Raw genomic sequence first — 18,018 nt, 5'->3', positions numbered from 1 at the left:
AATGCTTTATTGCTATAAGAAGTAAATGAGATAATTCATCTAAAGTGTTTATCACACAGTAAGAGTTTTATGTTAGTTCTTCTTATTAAACATTTACATTGTTTACATAATTGATGATGCCTTTGAAGGCATCTGAAGTAGAGAACACACAACGTGCACAACGTGGGCACATTTTCATGGAACATACCCTATGCATACGGAAAGAATGAATACTGAAATGTTAGCAGTCACAGCATCATCTCTGGCACTCTAATGATACTGCATTTTGAATGGATCCACACCAGGCAGAAATATGGCTACTTACAGATGGGAAAGAGATGTCAGGTCACTGAAGGAGCCTTCGGGAACGCTGGAAATGTCGTTGCCATGGAGGGTTCTGAAGCAGAAACACAGGTCATAGGTTAACCCCCCAGTAACAGTTCTGAATTCAGTACATTCTTGGGGTCCCAGGCTGGCCCAGATGCCTTTCAGCTGTGCTCAGAGCCCCAAAGCTCACAGTGGGGGGTGTGTCCTCCTTCTCGGCAGGTGTGTGAATGTTTCCATGCCCAGCTCAGCAGTGGGATGTTGGGGGTAGAGGGTGTGGGAAAGAAGAGGATGGGTTTTTGAATCTGACAGGCCTGGGATGGAATCAGAAACCAGCCCCTGTTAACTGTGGAACATTAGGTAAGTTAACTTTACTCTTCCGAGCCTCCGTTTTTGCACCTGAAGCATGGAGAGAGATACCCAACGGAGGCATCTGAGAGAGAATGTGAAGAACTGGCTGAGACTGTATGTTTTAGAACCAGGCTGCTTGCGTTCAAATCCTGACTCTGCCACTTACAAGCTGTGTGACTGTGGCCAAAGTTATTTACCTGTCTGTGCCTCAGTTTCCTATTGTAAAACGGGAATAAAAGTAAAAAGATTTGTCATGGAAGGTGGTTGTGGGTGCATTAATCCATATAAAGTCTGGCATTTTCTACGCGCTGAGTGACCAACCATTATCAATATTTGTGAAAGGGTCTCAAAGAATGTCTGGCCCAGCCAGATCAATAAATTAGTTCCCTTCATATTCACCTAGAGAGATTCTGGGAAGATTGAGAAATGTTATCAATCCCAGCTTAGGTGATAGATGGGGAGAGCACTCAGGTCCTGGGAAGACTGCCTGGGGCTGGACCCTCATCTTTATGGCGAAGGGTTTGGGCCACACACGTATGTATCTGGCACTGTGTGCATCTGAGGGCATTTTCTGACTGCGTGTCCAAGGGGCCAGGCAACCTACTTGGTATTAATTATACCTCTCTCCACCCTGTGGTATAGGGGCCGGAAGCTATTCTCACTTGCAAAGTGGTGGCATATACTGCCCTTCCAATAAATGCCTGGAGAATATGTCCACAAGAAAAATACCAAATGAACACTGCTCTGGTGCTCAAGTAACAATGCTAGTAAATCCACAATTCATGGATTATACCCTCCTTTGAAGGATTAAGCCTCAACTGCATACAAAAATATCCCCACACCGATGACTCACTTTGGGTCTGAGCTGTGAAATGCAAGGTAGGTGAAATTCATAGACACTCAAAGGCTTCTTTAGTGACTACTGCTCACTGTCCCCTGTGCTGTGAAGGAACCCTAGTAAAACAAAGGGGTGATTAGAGTTGACCGGGGAAGTGTAAACAGGATAATAACTAATGAATGTGTCCTTTTGTTTTCCTTTTGGCTGATGTTAGCCTGCCCTGGGTTTTGAGCTGAAATACAGACAGGAGCTTAATTACATGTAACACAGACTGAGTGCTGGAGCCAACACATGGGTGGATTCCTGACACCCATTCTCAGGGGCCCTGGTTCAGTGGGTCTGGGGTGGGGCCTGAGACGCTGCATTTCTGACCAGCTCCCAGGTGATGCTGATGCTCTTGGTCCTCCGGACCACATTTAGCTGTCCCAGGCTGTCATCCTCATCACCTTAAGCTCCTTGCCCTTCTCGCTCCCCAGGACAGCAGGAAGAAGGTAACCAGTCCTCTAGAGAGTGTTGGAGGTAGCTTCTCACCGGCCTGCGTAAGAAGGAGCTAGAAGTACTTCCTAACACTTATCAGTATCATTTAGTCTCGAATGCATGTGGTTATTTATGAATCACACCGGCTCCTGCCTGCTATTAGCTTGGATGACTTCATGGCTGCTTGCTGTTTGGCAAATGCACCCGGCCCTGTTGTTAATCATTTCTGAATGAGGCCTGGGCCCCTGGAGAGGCACGAAGCCCTAATTTAAAAACACCAAATGACCCAAAGGCAGCTTTGGCGCTGTGACTCCTGTAAGTCACGCTCCCATTTATTACGAGCTGAGCCGCTGAGATCTCCATAAACTGCAGAGTAACTGGAGCTGTAATTTACTGGGACAACGCGAAAAGAAATCTGCCTACACTGCAGGTTCTCTCTCCTGGTTTGCCCCCAAAGAAAGACTCTTGCGTGTCCAACCACCATCCTAAAGGATGCCAGGGAAGTGGGACAAAGGTTCCCTCCCAGGAAGCACTCCCTCCTCCCTCCCCCACCGCTGCTTTTCCTCCCCTTTCCCCTTACACCTCATGGGGCTGGTGATGGCAAGCAATTTCCAACTCAGAATGACCCATCTTCAAGCGCCTGGGACTCCTTTTCCCTGCTGACTCTTAATAGGTGTTAAAGCAAACTTGGGAATGTTGGGATGTGGATGAGGGCATCATTTAGAGCAACATGAAGGCAGAACCATCTCATGTTAATTCTGGGTTGCCTGAACCTTGGGTCTCTGAATCCCCAGGTGCTCACAGAATGTGCATATTGCACAGGCGTTCCAGTGTGTATGATAGATGGCAGGGAAGATCCTCATCCCAGATGTGGGCTGGGGTGGGTGAAGTCTCTTTTCAGCGGGCTAGGTCACTCCTAAGGGTTAAATGACCCTGGATGAGACCTCCTGGGTGTGAGTCATTGCCGGCTGTGTGATTATCTGATTCAACAGACTCAATCTTTCTGTACCTTAGTTTTCTCATCTCTAAAATGGGAGTTCTCAGGATCCACTTGCAGTAGATATCTTTTTAGGAATGTGGATTAATTGGCACCAATCTGTCTTCTGTAACAGTTCCTCCCTTTTCCAAGGGGGACTCACCCCTCCCTCCCCTCAGTCCAACTGGTTTGGTCTCAGGGGCAGAATCATTGCCCAGGTCAGCCCAATCAGTCACTGAGATTGGTTTGAGGCTGAGCAGGTGACCTAAGTGGGCCAGTGAGATATTTCTGGGACTTTCTCTGGAACTATTAGGACAGAGGCAGTTTTGAAAGGCAGAAAGAGGCACATTTCTGATACCACTGGAAGTCCCTGCACCCAGCCCTAGAACGTAATATCTACTACTGAAGTTTTCAGTAATATGCTTTGATAAATTCTCTTCATGCCTAATGTGGTTTGAGCTGATTTTCCTATCCTTCAGCCAGGAAGGGATCTAACGTACCGCTTCATAAGCTAGTTGTGAAGCTTAAAAGACACAATGCAAGTGGTTCAGATGGCGCAGGGCTACATGCAGGGCCTGTACTTGATGCAGACTCCTTCACGTGAGCTGCGGCCATGGCTAAGGTCACCATGACTCCTCCCTCTAGGTTCTGGGATGTGTTCTGGGACTAGTCCTCTCAAAGCCTTCCCCACACACAGAGGGGAAGCCTGAAGCTATGCAGCGTGTATGTCCTGTGACAGACTCCAGGACTGGAGAAGAGGAACACTGGGTTTCGGCAGAGTGACCCCGTGCCTGTCACCTTTCCTGTTCAGGTGTCTTTCCACCACATTCCTTAATTCTCATCAGAGGCGTCTCTGGGCCACATCCTTCTAATCCTCAAGAAAAGTCTGAAATGGGTGGCAACGAAAAGAGATAATCTCTGGTGGGAAGGATGGAATGTGGTGGAAAGAGCACTGGGCTAGGAGCTGGAAACCAGGGTCCAGCCCTGCGTCTGCTCCCACCTTGTGGCATGTCTGCAGCACAGCTTCCTGCTCCCATTCCCAGAAGCCACATCCAGCCACACCTGTAGCTCCTTGTGGTCCCTGTGCACATGCCCTTCCTGACTTCAGGGACTCTGTCTAGGGAATTTATATTCTCCCTGCCTAGAATATTCTCCACTCCCATCACACAGGTAACTCTCCCTGGCTGCGCAGACTCAGCCTTGGGAGTACAAGCTCAGGGCAGTGATTCTAAGAGCCAACAGTCTTGGGCTCAAATCCCAACTTTACTCTGTAGTGGTTACATCCCTTTGGCAAAGTGACTCAACCTTGCTGAGCCTCTGTTTCCACGTCTGGGGAATAGGGCTAATAGTGGTACATTCTTCATAGGGTTGATATGAAAAGTGGATATGATATGATAATGTAACTAAAGTATGTAGCCCAGTATGTAGTACATGGTCAAGGTTTAATATATGTCAGTGGTGATTACCATCTTTGTCTCAGAAAGCCTTTTTGAGGGCCCACACTGGGTCCCATGGCTCTCCCACAGGTATGGCCATATGTGGCAGTAGCTTATATACTTGTCTGTTTCCTCTTCTAGACTGTGAGCTCTCTGAGGACAAGAACTTGTTTCATTATTTTCCTGTCTAGTGTTTAGCATTGAACCCACAAATGGCATTTAGAAAATAAGTGAATGATTGTGGGCAAGTCACTAAACCTTTTTGAGTATGTCTCCTTACCTTATAAATGTAAGGTTGGATAGGATAATTTCTAACACTCACTTCCCATTTCTAAAATTCACAATTAATTCTATTTTTTGGTAGCACCAAAGGGCCAAACCGGGACCAGGGTTTAAGTCCCTAAGGAATCACCTTTTAGCTCACCAGAATTGTCTAATGTTCAACAGCTGGTCAAAAATGGAGTGGGATTATCTGGGAAGGGAGCAAGCTCATGGTATCTAAACATAATCAAGCAAAGGGCAATGGAGCCCTTTGTAGGGATGCTGTAAGGAGGATCCATGCGATCGGTAGAGCAGGGAGAGATGAACAGCCCCATATACATAAATAGTAAGCACAATCTTACTTCAGGGATGAGGGGCTAAAAATACTGAGGATGATGAATGATAATCCCACCCCACATCTCTTGAGCACACACTGAAATAGCCCTCCCACAGCTAACTGATTCCAGGTGGCCCTCCTGTGGCTGGGGCTGGGGAGTGACAATTGGGACCACACACGCACAAGGCATGTGGCTCGGTGTGGGGCAACGATCAGGGAACACACAGATCCCTGAAAAGAAGAACTAGAATGTCCCTGAGAATGTTCCCTTCTAGCTCTTTTTAGATTAAGAGCAAACTGGGAAATCTCACATACTTTCACCCAATGTTTTGTACTCAGGGGTCCCTGATAATCCTCCTGTCTCAGAAATGTATTCATACATATCTACTCACCAACACACACACTCACTCACTCACTCACTATTAAATGTCAGGTCTTTCTAGAATACTTTTTGGCCTTTGTCTATGGCTAAACCTGATACTCATTCTCTTCCCCCATCCCAAACTGCCTGCATCCCTGACCTCTGGTCATTTCTGAAATTTTCACTAAAATAATGAAACCCTTTAGAATTGAGAAAAGAATACACAAATGCTCAAACGCAGTTGTAGATACTGATTCAAAAAAACCTACCTTTCCCCCTTAACCCTCTAAATTGTGACTATCCTACTATATTCAGTCATCTTTAACTTTGCCTTCTTTTATTACATAAATAACTTCACATTAGCAGTTAGCTATCAATGATTTTTTTAAAAGTTTCCTATGTTCCTTTAGAACTTCATAATTATAAATGTATGCAAGTTATAATTATAACGTAAAAAATTAGGTTTACTTTTCCACATAAGGCCATGTGGTCAACACTTCCCCACACTGCTATCTAGTTTTCGTCTTTACCTCTTTTAATAATTGCCTTTTACTGACTGGCTGCATTATGCTTTCCTTAAGCATTTCCCCACTGTGGCACTTGTAGGTAATATTTAAAATGGAGGTTAAAAATAACAGAGCAACCAATATTTTAGCACAGAGAATCTTTCCCTCATATCGGATTATTCTTAGGCATAAATTCCTAGATGTGCAATTACTGGGAGAAAGGATACAAATATCATAAAAGAAACGTACTCCATAAACATTTTTATTTTTCCTGAATTGGCCTTTATGCAGAAAATAGTTGCTCCCCACTGAAGTAGGTGGGTGGAATGAGGGCCTCTAAGACCCCTTTTTATCTCTAAGAGCCCATGATTCTAAAATGATGATGCTAAAAGCCTACTAATTCTTAATTCAAGAAGCAAGCACAAGCACATGGTATGTTGAGGTGTGCTCCTGGTGGACTAATGACAGCGATCTGGAACACGGCGGACAAGGTGCCTAGGAAGCAGAAAACCTGGTGGTGTTCATGCCAACACCATGGGAGACCAGACAAATGGACAGGCGAGCATTCTCCACCGTCCTCCCTTTTCCGTGCTGAGCTGCCCCGCCAGATCCTCTCTAACCACAAACATATACACACGGGTCCCAGGCCCAGCCCCTGGGAGCAAACCCATGCACAGAACCAAAAGACCAGGATGGGAGACAAGGTGGGACTAAGGGAGGTTGGTGGGAAGTGGGAGGGGGGAGCAGGTCCAGCCTCAGCCCTGGCCAATGAGACAAGCCCATCTCCCGTTGTGTTCAACTGGAAACAGGGAAATGGTTCTGCTGATGTTTCCATTCTCAAACTCCCCAGAGAAGGTGGATAATAAATAAGTGACAATAACAGATTGCACACTGTCAGCGCGGGCACTTCTTTGCCTCCAGAGAATTGATTTTTAATAACAGCGCAGATGACATGTGGCGGGAGTTGTCGCTGACACCAGTGTTTTGTGGGCTTCGATAAATCACACCAGCCTGGAGGCTCTGAAATGGACAGGCTCATTGGGTGCTGTTTGCTGGTTGCTACTGGGTCCTGAGAAGGGTCCAGGGCTCTGAGTTAGGAGGCTGGATTCTGCAAGCTCCTGACTGCTGGATTTTGGGCCAGTTACAACCTGGACCTCAGTTTTCCCATCTTTAAAATGGGCCTAATCCCCTCAGTCTTACAGCACTGTTGCAAAGGGTTATATGAGGCAACGGCCACAGAAAGTGGCATTTCTGTTCTCATGGGAATATCATCCAGAGAATCCTCCTTTCCCGACAAAATGTTCAAGATGAGAAGGCACAAAAATCAGGCAACAACAGGACCAAGGGTTGGGGGTGGCAGTGAGGTGCCATTCCTGCTCTTGCAAGGTAATAACAAATAACAGTAATAACAAACAAATATTTATAAAGTGCTTACTGTGGGCCAGAGCTACACTAAATGCTTTATATACAGCATCTCATTTAATCATTATAAGACCTTGTGAGGTAATTACCATCTGGATTTTATTGAAGACACACAGCTAGGGAGGGGCAGAGCCATGATTGAAAAGCAGGTAGACTTCATGGTCATCGTGCCTTTGCTGGGGCTCATCTGCCTCAGTGGGCTGTCCTCTACCTTGTGTAGGACAGGGTGAGGCAGGTGTCATAAGGTGATGGGGAGGCAGTTGTGGAGGCTGCAGACTACATAGTCTGGTCTAAAGGGGCAGGGCTGCTCAGCCATGCAAGAATGTAGATGGGAGCCCTGGAATGACCAGGTCTCTCCATTTTCTAAGAGAGAATAGAAATTAGGATTTTGTATGAGAAGCCTCCTGATATTTAACTGTTGGCAACTTATTAAAACTTTTTTTTTTTTTAATTTTAGAGAGACAGCAGGAGTGGCAGAGAGAGGCACAGGGATAGAGAGAGAGAATCTCAAGCAGGCCTCAAGCTTAGCACAGAACCCAGTGCAGGGCTCTATGCAGGGCTTGATCCACAACCCCGGGATCACAACCTGACCTGAAATCAAGAGACGGATGCTCAACTCACAGAGCCACCAGGTGCCCCCAAACTGCTTGTTTGAAAAGATACTCTATGAGCCAACTAACTCTACAATTGCTAAGTAATAGCTGTCTGTGAGCTGAGCCAGGTCTTTGGGCTTCTAGTTTGTGACCTCTGATAGATGCATTTGGTTTCCTTGCAGAGTTTCACAGTGTTTACCCTGCCGCTCTAAAGTCAGAGGGACCAACAGTGGAATGATCATCAAGATAGTGGCCATAAGCCACACACTGTGCTCTACTAGGGTGCAGAATACAGTTGCATATGCTAATCCTCACTAGGGAGGTGCTAGTGATCTCACTGGACACAGAAAGAAGTAGAAACTCAGAGTGGTTTGTGATTTGATCCAGGTCCACAAGTGGTAGCAGCTGGCTCTCTGCCCTCCCCCCTCCGCCCCACCCCACTGAGCCAGTAGGAGTGCCGGGTTGGGGAAGTGTGTGTGGGAACTGTGCTGAGTATCGCCTGCTATTACATGGTGAAGCAGAAGCCGAACTCAGGGCTCTGGGTACTCACAGCACTCGGAGAGACCGCAGCCCGTTGAAGGCATGGATGGGGATGCACCGCAGCCGGTTGTAGCTCAGGATCCTGTGGACAAAGACACACGGCCATTCCTATCCTCACATACATATGGGCGTACGGTCCACACTGTGGACCGCTCAAAGCAAATGATTTCTTTATCTTCCCAATTTTAATATTTTGACAAAAAGCCTCCCAACAATAAAGGGAAGGGGGACACCCTCCCCCACTCTAGGACATTCACTGGCTTCTGGCTTCGTTTTCCCAGCTTCCTCTCATCTTCCACAGCAGGCTGGCTTCCTAACCAGCTTTGCCATCACCTCCCTCTGTTGTCAAATGGTCAGTGCTCACAATGTGCAGAGCTAATAGGAAATAAATGGATCTGAGCAAAATATAATTGTGTAGGGAAACCCTCCACTGGGAAAGAAAATTCACAAATCACAGAAGGTAAGCTAAAGAGGGCCTTCTTCAGAAGTAATTAGGTGTTAGTTCCTCTCTAACTGCCCAGACAGTAGAGTTCTGACCTACTTTACTTTCCTTCTGCTGGTTAAGGTCTGCTCTACATGGGGGCAGCCATAGCCCAGAGGATCACTAGAGCAGAGAACGTACACCTGAGGGGACAGGGAGAAAGGATGGCCCCAGGCCACTGACTGCCAGGCCCATATTGAACACAGTGCCCCATTGTACTCACAGGGTTGACAGGTGAGACATGTTACTGAAGGTGTAATTGGTCAGCACACCAATGCTGTTGTTGCTCAGGTCACTAGGACAAATAGAAGAGTAATACTTTACTGTTAGTGGCAACTTTCACACATTTGTGCATGCTATCTATCTATCTATCTACCCATCCATCCACTCACCAATCTACTCACCTACCCACCCATTCATCCAAATGTTCATTTTTTCATTCAAGATTTCTTCAATCGCTCATTCAAGCATTTGTTGGTCATCCATCCATCCATCCATCCATCCATCCACCTATTCAACCATTCAATCACAAGTTTATCTGTCCATTTCCTTCTTCCAGCAAAACATAACACATAAGATCTCTCCTTATGCCAGTGCCATTTCCTCCCAGGTCAATCCTTCCTTTCACTGTTCCTCCCTCTCTTCTGGCATTCATTCATTCCATCTTATCAGATTCTCTCTTAGGGGGAATGAGATTGGTAGGGGTATAGTCTTCTGCCAATTACAACCTCCAGCTTCTCTTCAGGGATAAATATCCTAAGCAGTGGTTTCCAATAGTAGCTGCACATCAGAATCACCTGCAGAATGTTTACAGCCTCTGAGGCCTGGGTTCCATGCCCAGATATTCTGGCTTGTAAATCAGGTATTCTGATTTAATTGCTTGAGGGTGGTTTTGAGCATCAGTATTAAAAAAAAAAAACAAAAAACAAAAAACAAACAAACAAAAAAAAAACAGACTAATCAGCTGAGGTTCAGAGCCATTGCTCTAGAGAAGGGGTTCCCAGCTCGGGGCACTTTTGCTTCCCCAGTGACATGTGGCAATGTCTGGAGACATTTTTGGTTGTTCCTACTGGCAGAGGGGTGCTGCTGGTGTCTAGTGGGTAGGGGCCCCAGGTTGCTGCAAAATATCCCACAATGCCCACCACAGCCCCACAACCAAGAATGATCTGGCTCTAAATGCCCACAGGGCTGAAGCTGAGAGATCTCATCCAGAGGCTGGTTTGGGGGATATTTAGGAAGCGAGGCTGAACGAGGTGACAGGTGGCTTTCTTCCACCTTTCTTCAGCAGCCCCATTTTTCCAAGGGAAACAGTGTTTCGTTGTGAAAGAACTCTCAATTCCCCCCTGTGGACCAGCTCCCCACCCCCTAATCAGCCAGGGTGATCTTCCAATGGCCACTCGCCCAAGGAATTACTTTGTACTCTCACGGGTCCCACTTTGGCAAGGCAGCGAGGCGGTCAAGGGACAAAGCTTACAGACCACCCGGTTTCCTGGGCCTCATCCATGCCCCACATTTCCTCATTCGGGAGTTTTCCTGGATCTTGGCAGACTTGCAGCCAGTGGCAGTAACCACCCAAAGGAACCTCAATTTCAACCATCTACCTGGAACATTTTCTGGGCAACTAGAGGAGGAAGAAAAAAACGCCCCTTTAAGCTTTTGGCAAACCTCAGTGCAGCCACAGCTTGCAAGAAATTGGAGACTGAGGAGGCTTGGGATTTAACTGGGGCACCAGAAAGTCAGAGGCTGTCCCACCTCTCTCTATGCCAAGGAGGAAGTTGATGTGGATGGACAGTCAGTGATGCCAGGCTCTGGGTATTTCTTTTTTTTTTTTAATTTTTTTTTTCAACGTTTTTTATTTATTTTTGGGACAGAGAGAGACAGAGCATGAACGGGGGAGGGGCAGAGAGAGAGGGAGACACAGAATCGGAAACAGGCTCCAGGCTCCGAGCCATCAGCCCAGAGCCTGACTCGGGGCTCGAACTCACAGACCGCGAGATCGTGACCTGGCTGAAGTCGGACACTTAACCGACTGCGCCACCCAGGCGCCCGAGGCTCTGGGTATTTCTTTGTGTAGCTCTCACTGGTAAGACCTGGCCCATCAGGCCGGCTCACTCCTCCCAGCTGCCTCTCTCTGCTCCACCCGGGGAGAAAGTGCAGGAATGTGGTGAAGCCTGCAGATCATCCTCCCTGACCCTCCATGTCAGTTTCCTGAGCTCCCCCAGGCAAGAAAATTACTTGTCCCACCCGATGCCGGGCTCCTTACATAAGTGTCAGGTGTGGGAGGGCGGACAGCTCCCTGGGCACGGCTGTTAAGTGGTTTCCTTCCAGGTACCTGAAAGAGAGGGGCAGAGTGACGCTTGGCCAAGAGACACTGCACAATTTGTCATTTCTCAGAGTCACCTCCCCCGGGCTAGGTTGGGCCTCTGTTTTACTCTCTCAGCTTCTTTTCTCCCCTACATCAAAACACATACTACATTTGTCATTTATATTTATATGCGTGATTATTCAACTAATGACATTTTCTCCCACTGGACTGCTAAACTCCATTGATGGCAGGGCTGTTGTCTAAAATTGCCCAGTGCTGGATCCCCCAAGAGTACGTACAGAGCTGGCACACAGTAGATGTCAAATAAATATTTGTTAAATAAATAAAGCACTCACTCTGTACCCAGCCCTCACAATTCTCTTGGATTCACAATTGAGGAAACAGAATTTCAGAGATGTTAAAACACTTGCCCAAGGTCACACAGTGAGTGAGTGGCTGAGCTAGGACTCAAACCCAGGTCCCTCTGACTATAATCTTACCACAGTTCCATATGGCCTCTACTTAGCTACTGGAGGGCATGGGATTCCTGAGCCATGATTCATGCTAAGAACTCTAATTCGTTGTTTTGTTCTCTAGTGTGCCTCTGAAAGCTGAGGAAAGGGGGTATGTTCCTGGAGCACTGTGCTAAGGTTCCCAGTGGGATGACTGCCTGTGAGAGGGTACAGGGGTTCAGACTGGGGACGTACCAACAGATGGAGACTCCTCCTGGACAGGCAAAGGCTGAACCTAGACCTGTCTGTACTTCAGGGTCCTGCACTGACCTGCTCACCTAGGAAGAGGCCACCTCTTTGGACACTTGAGTGAGCTTGAGAACAAGAGAAGGAAGTCTCGTTTTAATCATGAATTACAAAAGTTATCACTACTTTTAGGGGGTGACATGGGCCAATTTATTTATTCCCATCCTTGCTGGAAACCCCTTCACCTGGGCTTCTTATTGCTTTTGGGTCAACATTACAAAACCTTTAAAATGGCTTACAACACTGCCTCTGGTCTCCTGGGTGAAACTTTCTTGACATAAGCCTCCCATAGCTTCCTCTTGGAGTGGTCAACACCCAGCGGTGATGTCCACCGGTGCAGGGTTTGCCTTAAACTCCAAGACAGCAGACTCTCAGTCTCTATCTCTAGCCCAGTGCTTCTTAAACGTTAACATATGTACACATCACCTGGGATCTGGCTAAAAAGCAGATCCTAATCTGGTAGGTCTGTGTCAGTTCGGAGAGTCTGTATTTCTAACAGGCTCCTGGGTGATGGTGGGAACTGCCAGTCTGCAGGCTGCATTTTGAATAATGAGGTGCTAGCACATTGCCTGGCATCCAGTAGACCCACCGCCAAATGACTGAATGGGATGAAATGGGTTAAAACAGGATATGAGTCAGTTTGTCAATGACCAAACCAGGCTTAGCTTTGAGGGTAAGTTGGAATGGTTATTACTGTAAATTAAGGCCAAGCAACTTTATTTCCAGGGCTGGTCCCTGGGAATCCTCAGGGCTCTGAATACCGGGCAGGCCTGCATATGGTCTTAGGTTGCCGTGGCATGTTGGATTAATGTCCTTTTGGTCCTTAATCCCTTGCTGTATACTCATTATGTGCCAAGAACTATGCTAGATTGGGGGGGTGGGGAGGGCGGAGGGTAGATACAAAGATGAACCAGACCGCATTTTTGCCTTCGGGGAGTTTGATCATCTGGCCTAAAATTCAGCCACATACACTTAGATCATGCCCTCGGGCAGAGGAGCTGAAACGTATTCACTGATGCATTCAGTTATTCAGGCAGAAATATTTATTGGGCAACTGCAGTGTGCCAGGTAGTGTATATACTGGTGAAGAAGACAGGAGTGATGCCTACTTTCGGGCATTTAAAAATCTAATGTGGAGGGGGAGGGAGAGGGGAAGAGGCGGGGGGTCAGAAGGAGAGGACACACACAGAAAGCCACATAAATGACGAACTGTGATGTGCACTTTGAAGGAAAGGAGCAAGGTGCTAGGATACGGAATGCCCAGGGACTTAGTGCAGAAAGATGTAGCTGAGGGGGATGTTCAGGATGACAGGAGCAGGGGAAGGGGGGTGCCGTCTGGCAAGAGTGAGGCCTGTGGAGGGCCCTGAGCTCTGGGGCTGTTGAGGCAGGGAAAGAAGGCCAGGGAGGTCAGTCTGGGGGGCAAAGGGAGATGGGTGGATCACACTGAAGCCTTGGAGGTGGGCTCATTCCAAGTGCAACGAGTGACTTCAGACAGGTGCAGGGTGCTGGTATTGCAGAGAGCTTACCCTGCACTCACCCTTCTGCTGTGCCCTGAGGGACAGGATGTAGGACATTCACATTCCGTTTGGACACTGGCCCTGTGCCTCAACAGTGGTGGCCAGGGGCAGGCCTGTGAAGGAGACCTTCCAGCTTTCTCTGCTGGGCAGCGAGGTTCTGTGGAGATGGCAGGATTCTGGCATGTGTGCAGGCTGATGGAGTGGGGCGGGGGGAGGGGCAAGCCATGCTGGGCCACTGCCTGCAGGAAGTGTTTTGTGGATAGTGTGGCATGGAGGGAGGGAGGGAGGGAGGGAGGGAGGGAGGGAGGGAGGGAGGCAGGAGCTGGATGAGTGAACAGGCCCAGTGGGGAGGCACTGGTCCAGGGAGCATCTCTGCTGGAGGGAGGCTAATTAACCACGAGGGAGCCACTTGAAGGGGTTTGACCTCAGGCTGGCAGTGATGGCTCACCCTCTCCCATGCTGCTTATTCTTTCATTCTTGTTTGTTTGCTACGACTACTTAGCAAACTTGAGGCATCTAAGATGAAACCCAGAATAAGACACCAAAACCCCAAGTCTCCCTGCTGGGATATTTACAGAAGGTCCTGTGACAAGCATATCTGAAGCATGTTACCTAACCTCACAGACAACATGGTGACAAGGAAAATAATGAAACAGAAACAACAGGTGCATACTTCAGTGCGATAAGACAGACTCTGGTCTGTTACCTCATCTAATTCTCTAAACAGGGGGCCATATTTTGCTGGGTGTTTTGTGATTTTTGTCGACAAGAACACTGAGGCTCAGAGAGGGGAGTAGTGAGTCCAGGAGGCAGGGCTGAGCAGCCCAAGAAGTCAAACACATGCTATTTCCTCTCTCCACCTGGAGCTCTTTATTTTGACGTTTGGCCATCTCTGTCCTGACAGGATATGTTCTACCACGTGATGAGCAGGGATTTGGGCTAGGTTTGTTTCCTGTTGCATCACCAGACCATACTGTAGAGCTTAGTGAATAGTAGGACCTCAGACATTAAAAATTTTTTTTAATGTTTTATTTTTGAGAGAGAGAGAGCGTGTGCGCAAGTGGAGGAGGGGCAGAGACAGGGAGACACAGAAATGGAGGCAGCCTCTAGGCTGTGAGTTGTCAGCACACAACCCGACACGGGGCTCAAACCACAAACTGTGAGATCATGACCTGAGCCAAAGTCTGGTGCTTAACTGAGTCACCCAGGTGCCCCAGGACCTCAAATATTTGAATGAATGAATTAATGAATGAATGCAGAGAAGGGCTGTTCATAGGACCCTGGATTAAATAAAAACCTGCAGTGGTTTCAAAGAATGCCCTGGGTCTGGCCCACGTCCACCCGTAAGGCAGGCCATGCTCTATAGATGCGTGTATTTGCTCAACAATTGAATGAAGGCATAGAAAGACCACTGGAATTCAGGGATTCGAACAGTGTCCTCATCTGAGATGGGGAGGTTCAGGGGGCCTTGGAGGATGAGCGGTATGTCACAGATGCTTCTGGAGCCTCTGGAACTGCTGTGCCAGTTCCCCAGATTCCAACCTGGCTTGACTGATGTTCTGCAAATGCTGACTGGATCAACCTTGCTCCCTGCTTAAAATCGTTCCTGGCTTCTACTGCTTGCCAGCGAAGGACTACCCAAATCCTGCCCAAATCCTGCCAAGCTGTCTGTGGTCTGCCCTGGATCAGTCAGTGTTCTCTAGAGAAACAGACCAATTGGACACACACACACACACACACACACACACACACACGACCCACATATAAATATATATACAGAGGGAGAGAGAATTTATTTTAAGGAAGAGCCAGCAGGCTGGAAACTCAAGTAGGATTTCTGCGTTACAGTCTTGAGGCAGAATTCCCCCTTCTACAGAAAACTCCAGTTTTTCGTTCTTAAGGCCTTCGATTGATTATATGAGGCCTACCTCCACATTATCCTGGGTAATCTCCTTTACTTAACTGCATCTATAAAATTCCTTCAGGGCAACATGTAGGTAGTGTTTGCCCAAAAACCTGGGACCACAGCCCAGGTGGGTTGACCCATGAAATTAACCATCCCCGTCCCTGCCTCCCTCTCCTGTTCACCCCCACAGCAAACTCTCTCTTGCTTGGCCTCAGCCCTCCCTGAATGCCTCATGCTCCTTTTGGGCAGCCGGTCTCAGCACACATATGTCCCTCCCCTTCCTCCTTGCCTAGTTCACTCCTACGGTGGCTCAGAACTCAGCTCGAGCACCGCCTCCGACACCATCTCCCACACCCCCTGGGGACGTGACAGGCTGCTCAATCCAAGCTTTCAGCGTGTTTTCTTCACAGCATTCCACCCCCATGTGACACCCAAGTGTGGTTCTGTGATTAGTGGGACAGGACTGTGTCTGCTTTGCTCACTACAGCAGCCCAGTGCACAGGCTGATAGCAGTAGATATTCAGGAAACACCATCTGTATGCTGCAAACCCCAGAAGTCCCCAGGTGGAGCTGTGTGTGCCACTGCAGGGCTGAATGGGACCCGTGTGGCAGCCGCTTTAAGTGCACAATGTCCCTGGCAACCTGGTGTTGCAGCCCAGAAGACGTGGAATGAAAAGGCTTCACTTCACAAATACAGATGTGGCTGTGTGGGAAAACTCTCTTTGTGCAAAGCCCTTCATGAAGACTCTGAACTCCAAAGCTGCCTGTAGCCTGCAGCCCAGGCCCCAGAGGGATCCTTTCAGAAAACTGCACTCTTGCCCTCCAGCCTCAGAACTATCAGAGCATCTCTAGCAGGTCAACCTTTGCGTTGATCTGCATTTAAATGCTCTGTTTCAGCCCCAGCATGAGCACATGAGGAAGTGTCTGCCTCACACGAAAATCCACACAGAGCTCCCCATCTCTGTTAGCAGCTTTGTGGTGCTGTTAAGTGCCCCAGGGACTTTCAAACCTGCTGAATGGTGAAGGAGACTGGCAGCCACCTTCCAGGAGCCCCCACCATGGCCAGGGTTTCCACCAGGGGCCTGGGATGATGGTTGTAGCTCTGGAGTCAGGCAGCCGCCCAGGCTTGTATCCTAGCTCCACTAACAGCTGTGTGACCTTGGGCAAGTCACTTAACCTCTCTGAGCTTGCATTTCACCTGCAAAAGGAGGCTCATCATCATCACCATCTTGAAGTGATTTTGAGGATTCAATGAGTCTCAGTGGAAAGCCCTTGAAGCACTGCTTGGCCCAGTAGTGTTTAACGTGCTTTGAATACACGCATGCACACACACACATACGCACACACACCCCTCCATCCAATAATACATATGAATATTAGAAAACAGATGATTCCCTTGCTGTCTATTCTCTATTCTCCCAGAGTAATATTTCTAAAATGCGAATTGGACCACATCACTTTCCTGCTTACAATTCTTCCTCGGCGTCTCTATTTCTCTGGGGATGAGGAGTCAGCCCTCACCACGGCCCGACAAAAACTGCACATCCCTCCTTGACTTTTCAGTGAACACCAGTCTCTTTTCCATTCTGTTTGCTCCATCTCACAGTCTGCGTGGTTTCCCGACTTTAGGATCTTTCCACCTTCGGGTCTTCACAGAACATTTTCTTTCTTTTTACTGTTTTCCATGTCCCACCCCCACCCGCTTTCCCTGGGAAACACTATTCTATCTGAAATGCCTAATTTACTGATTAGCTTTCTTATTGTCTTTCTCCCCCATTGTAAGTTTCTGACATCAGGGGGGCTTATCTGTCACATTAGCTGCTCTGCTCCCAGCTCCTATGACATTATCTGGCACAATAAACTCAGCGAACACCTGACTGAATGAAGAGGGCTCCCGCAGCTTGTGGTCTGTGCTCCAGCCTCCCCTCATCCCTCCCACAGATGGCCATGACTGCCTGATAGCCTAGAAGTGTCCTCTACTGAAGCCATCTGCTGAGGTCTTCTCTGGGCCAAGGCTTGTGCCAGGACTCCTAAGTGCTGATGTGCCCAGAGCCAGCTGCCCTCCAGCTGGCTGCAGGCAATTTCTGTCCCTCTCCCCAGGCCAAAGAAAGGCAAGAATACAGTCAGTGCCGGGCAGTTTCTCTAGAAAGTGCTCTTGGGAGCCTGCCTGGTGAGTGGGGGTGGGGGGTGGCAAGTGTGCAAAGAAAGCAGCAGCTGGCATTGCTAGAGAAGATCCAGCTGTCAGGACCCACCTAGCCAGAACCATTGACAGGTACCTACGGCATCATGGCAGGGGTGCCGTTTTTGCCTTCTCCCCGCTTATGGGCAGATGGCAGGTTCCAAAGAGACCATGACTGTCTACTGCAAATCACTGACGAGCCAGGCCACCGGCCAGAGCACACAGGGACCCAGGCCTCTGCCAAAGGAAGAAAGTAGTTGAGTTGCTGAAGGATGGGCCTTGGGGTCAGACAGCCCTGGGCTCGAGCCTAATGCTCTGCTGCTCCTTGGCAGTGTGATCTTAAGAAATCATTCAACCTTCCCAAGCCTCGGTTACTTCATGTGCAAAATGGGATTATCAATGCCTACTTTACAGGATTGCTGGGAGGACTAAATGAGATCACATAGGAGAAAAATCTAGCATAGCACCTGG

At 48.2% G+C, this 18,018-nt stretch overlaps 1 protein-coding gene across 2 annotated transcripts in view; it reads right to left on the bottom strand.

Annotated features, from left to right (window-relative positions):
• The window catches only part of SLIT3 (slit guidance ligand 3), a 595,815-nt gene that overhangs the window by 43,277 nt on the left and 534,520 nt on the right, over positions 1-18,018 (bottom strand). For both annotated transcript variants that reach the window (XM_042992684.1, XM_042992687.1), the window contains exons 21-24: positions 11,146-11,214; positions 9,106-9,177; positions 8,412-8,483; positions 305-376 (exon numbers count right to left, since the gene is read on the bottom strand). In XM_042992684.1, coding sequence (XP_042848618.1) covers positions 305-376; positions 8,412-8,483; positions 9,106-9,177; positions 11,146-11,214 — 285 coding nt within the window. The remainder of the gene's footprint in view (positions 1-304; positions 377-8,411; positions 8,484-9,105; positions 9,178-11,145; positions 11,215-18,018) is intronic.

The sequence above is a fragment of the Panthera tigris genome, chromosome A1 (genome assembly GCF_018350195.1).
Source record: "Panthera tigris isolate Pti1 chromosome A1, P.tigris_Pti1_mat1.1, whole genome shotgun sequence".
In the NCBI taxonomy this organism is placed as follows: domain Eukaryota; kingdom Metazoa; phylum Chordata; class Mammalia; order Carnivora; family Felidae; genus Panthera; species Panthera tigris.
Note: the sequence above shows the minus strand (reverse complement) of the source record. Positions and strands in the feature narration are given on the sequence as shown.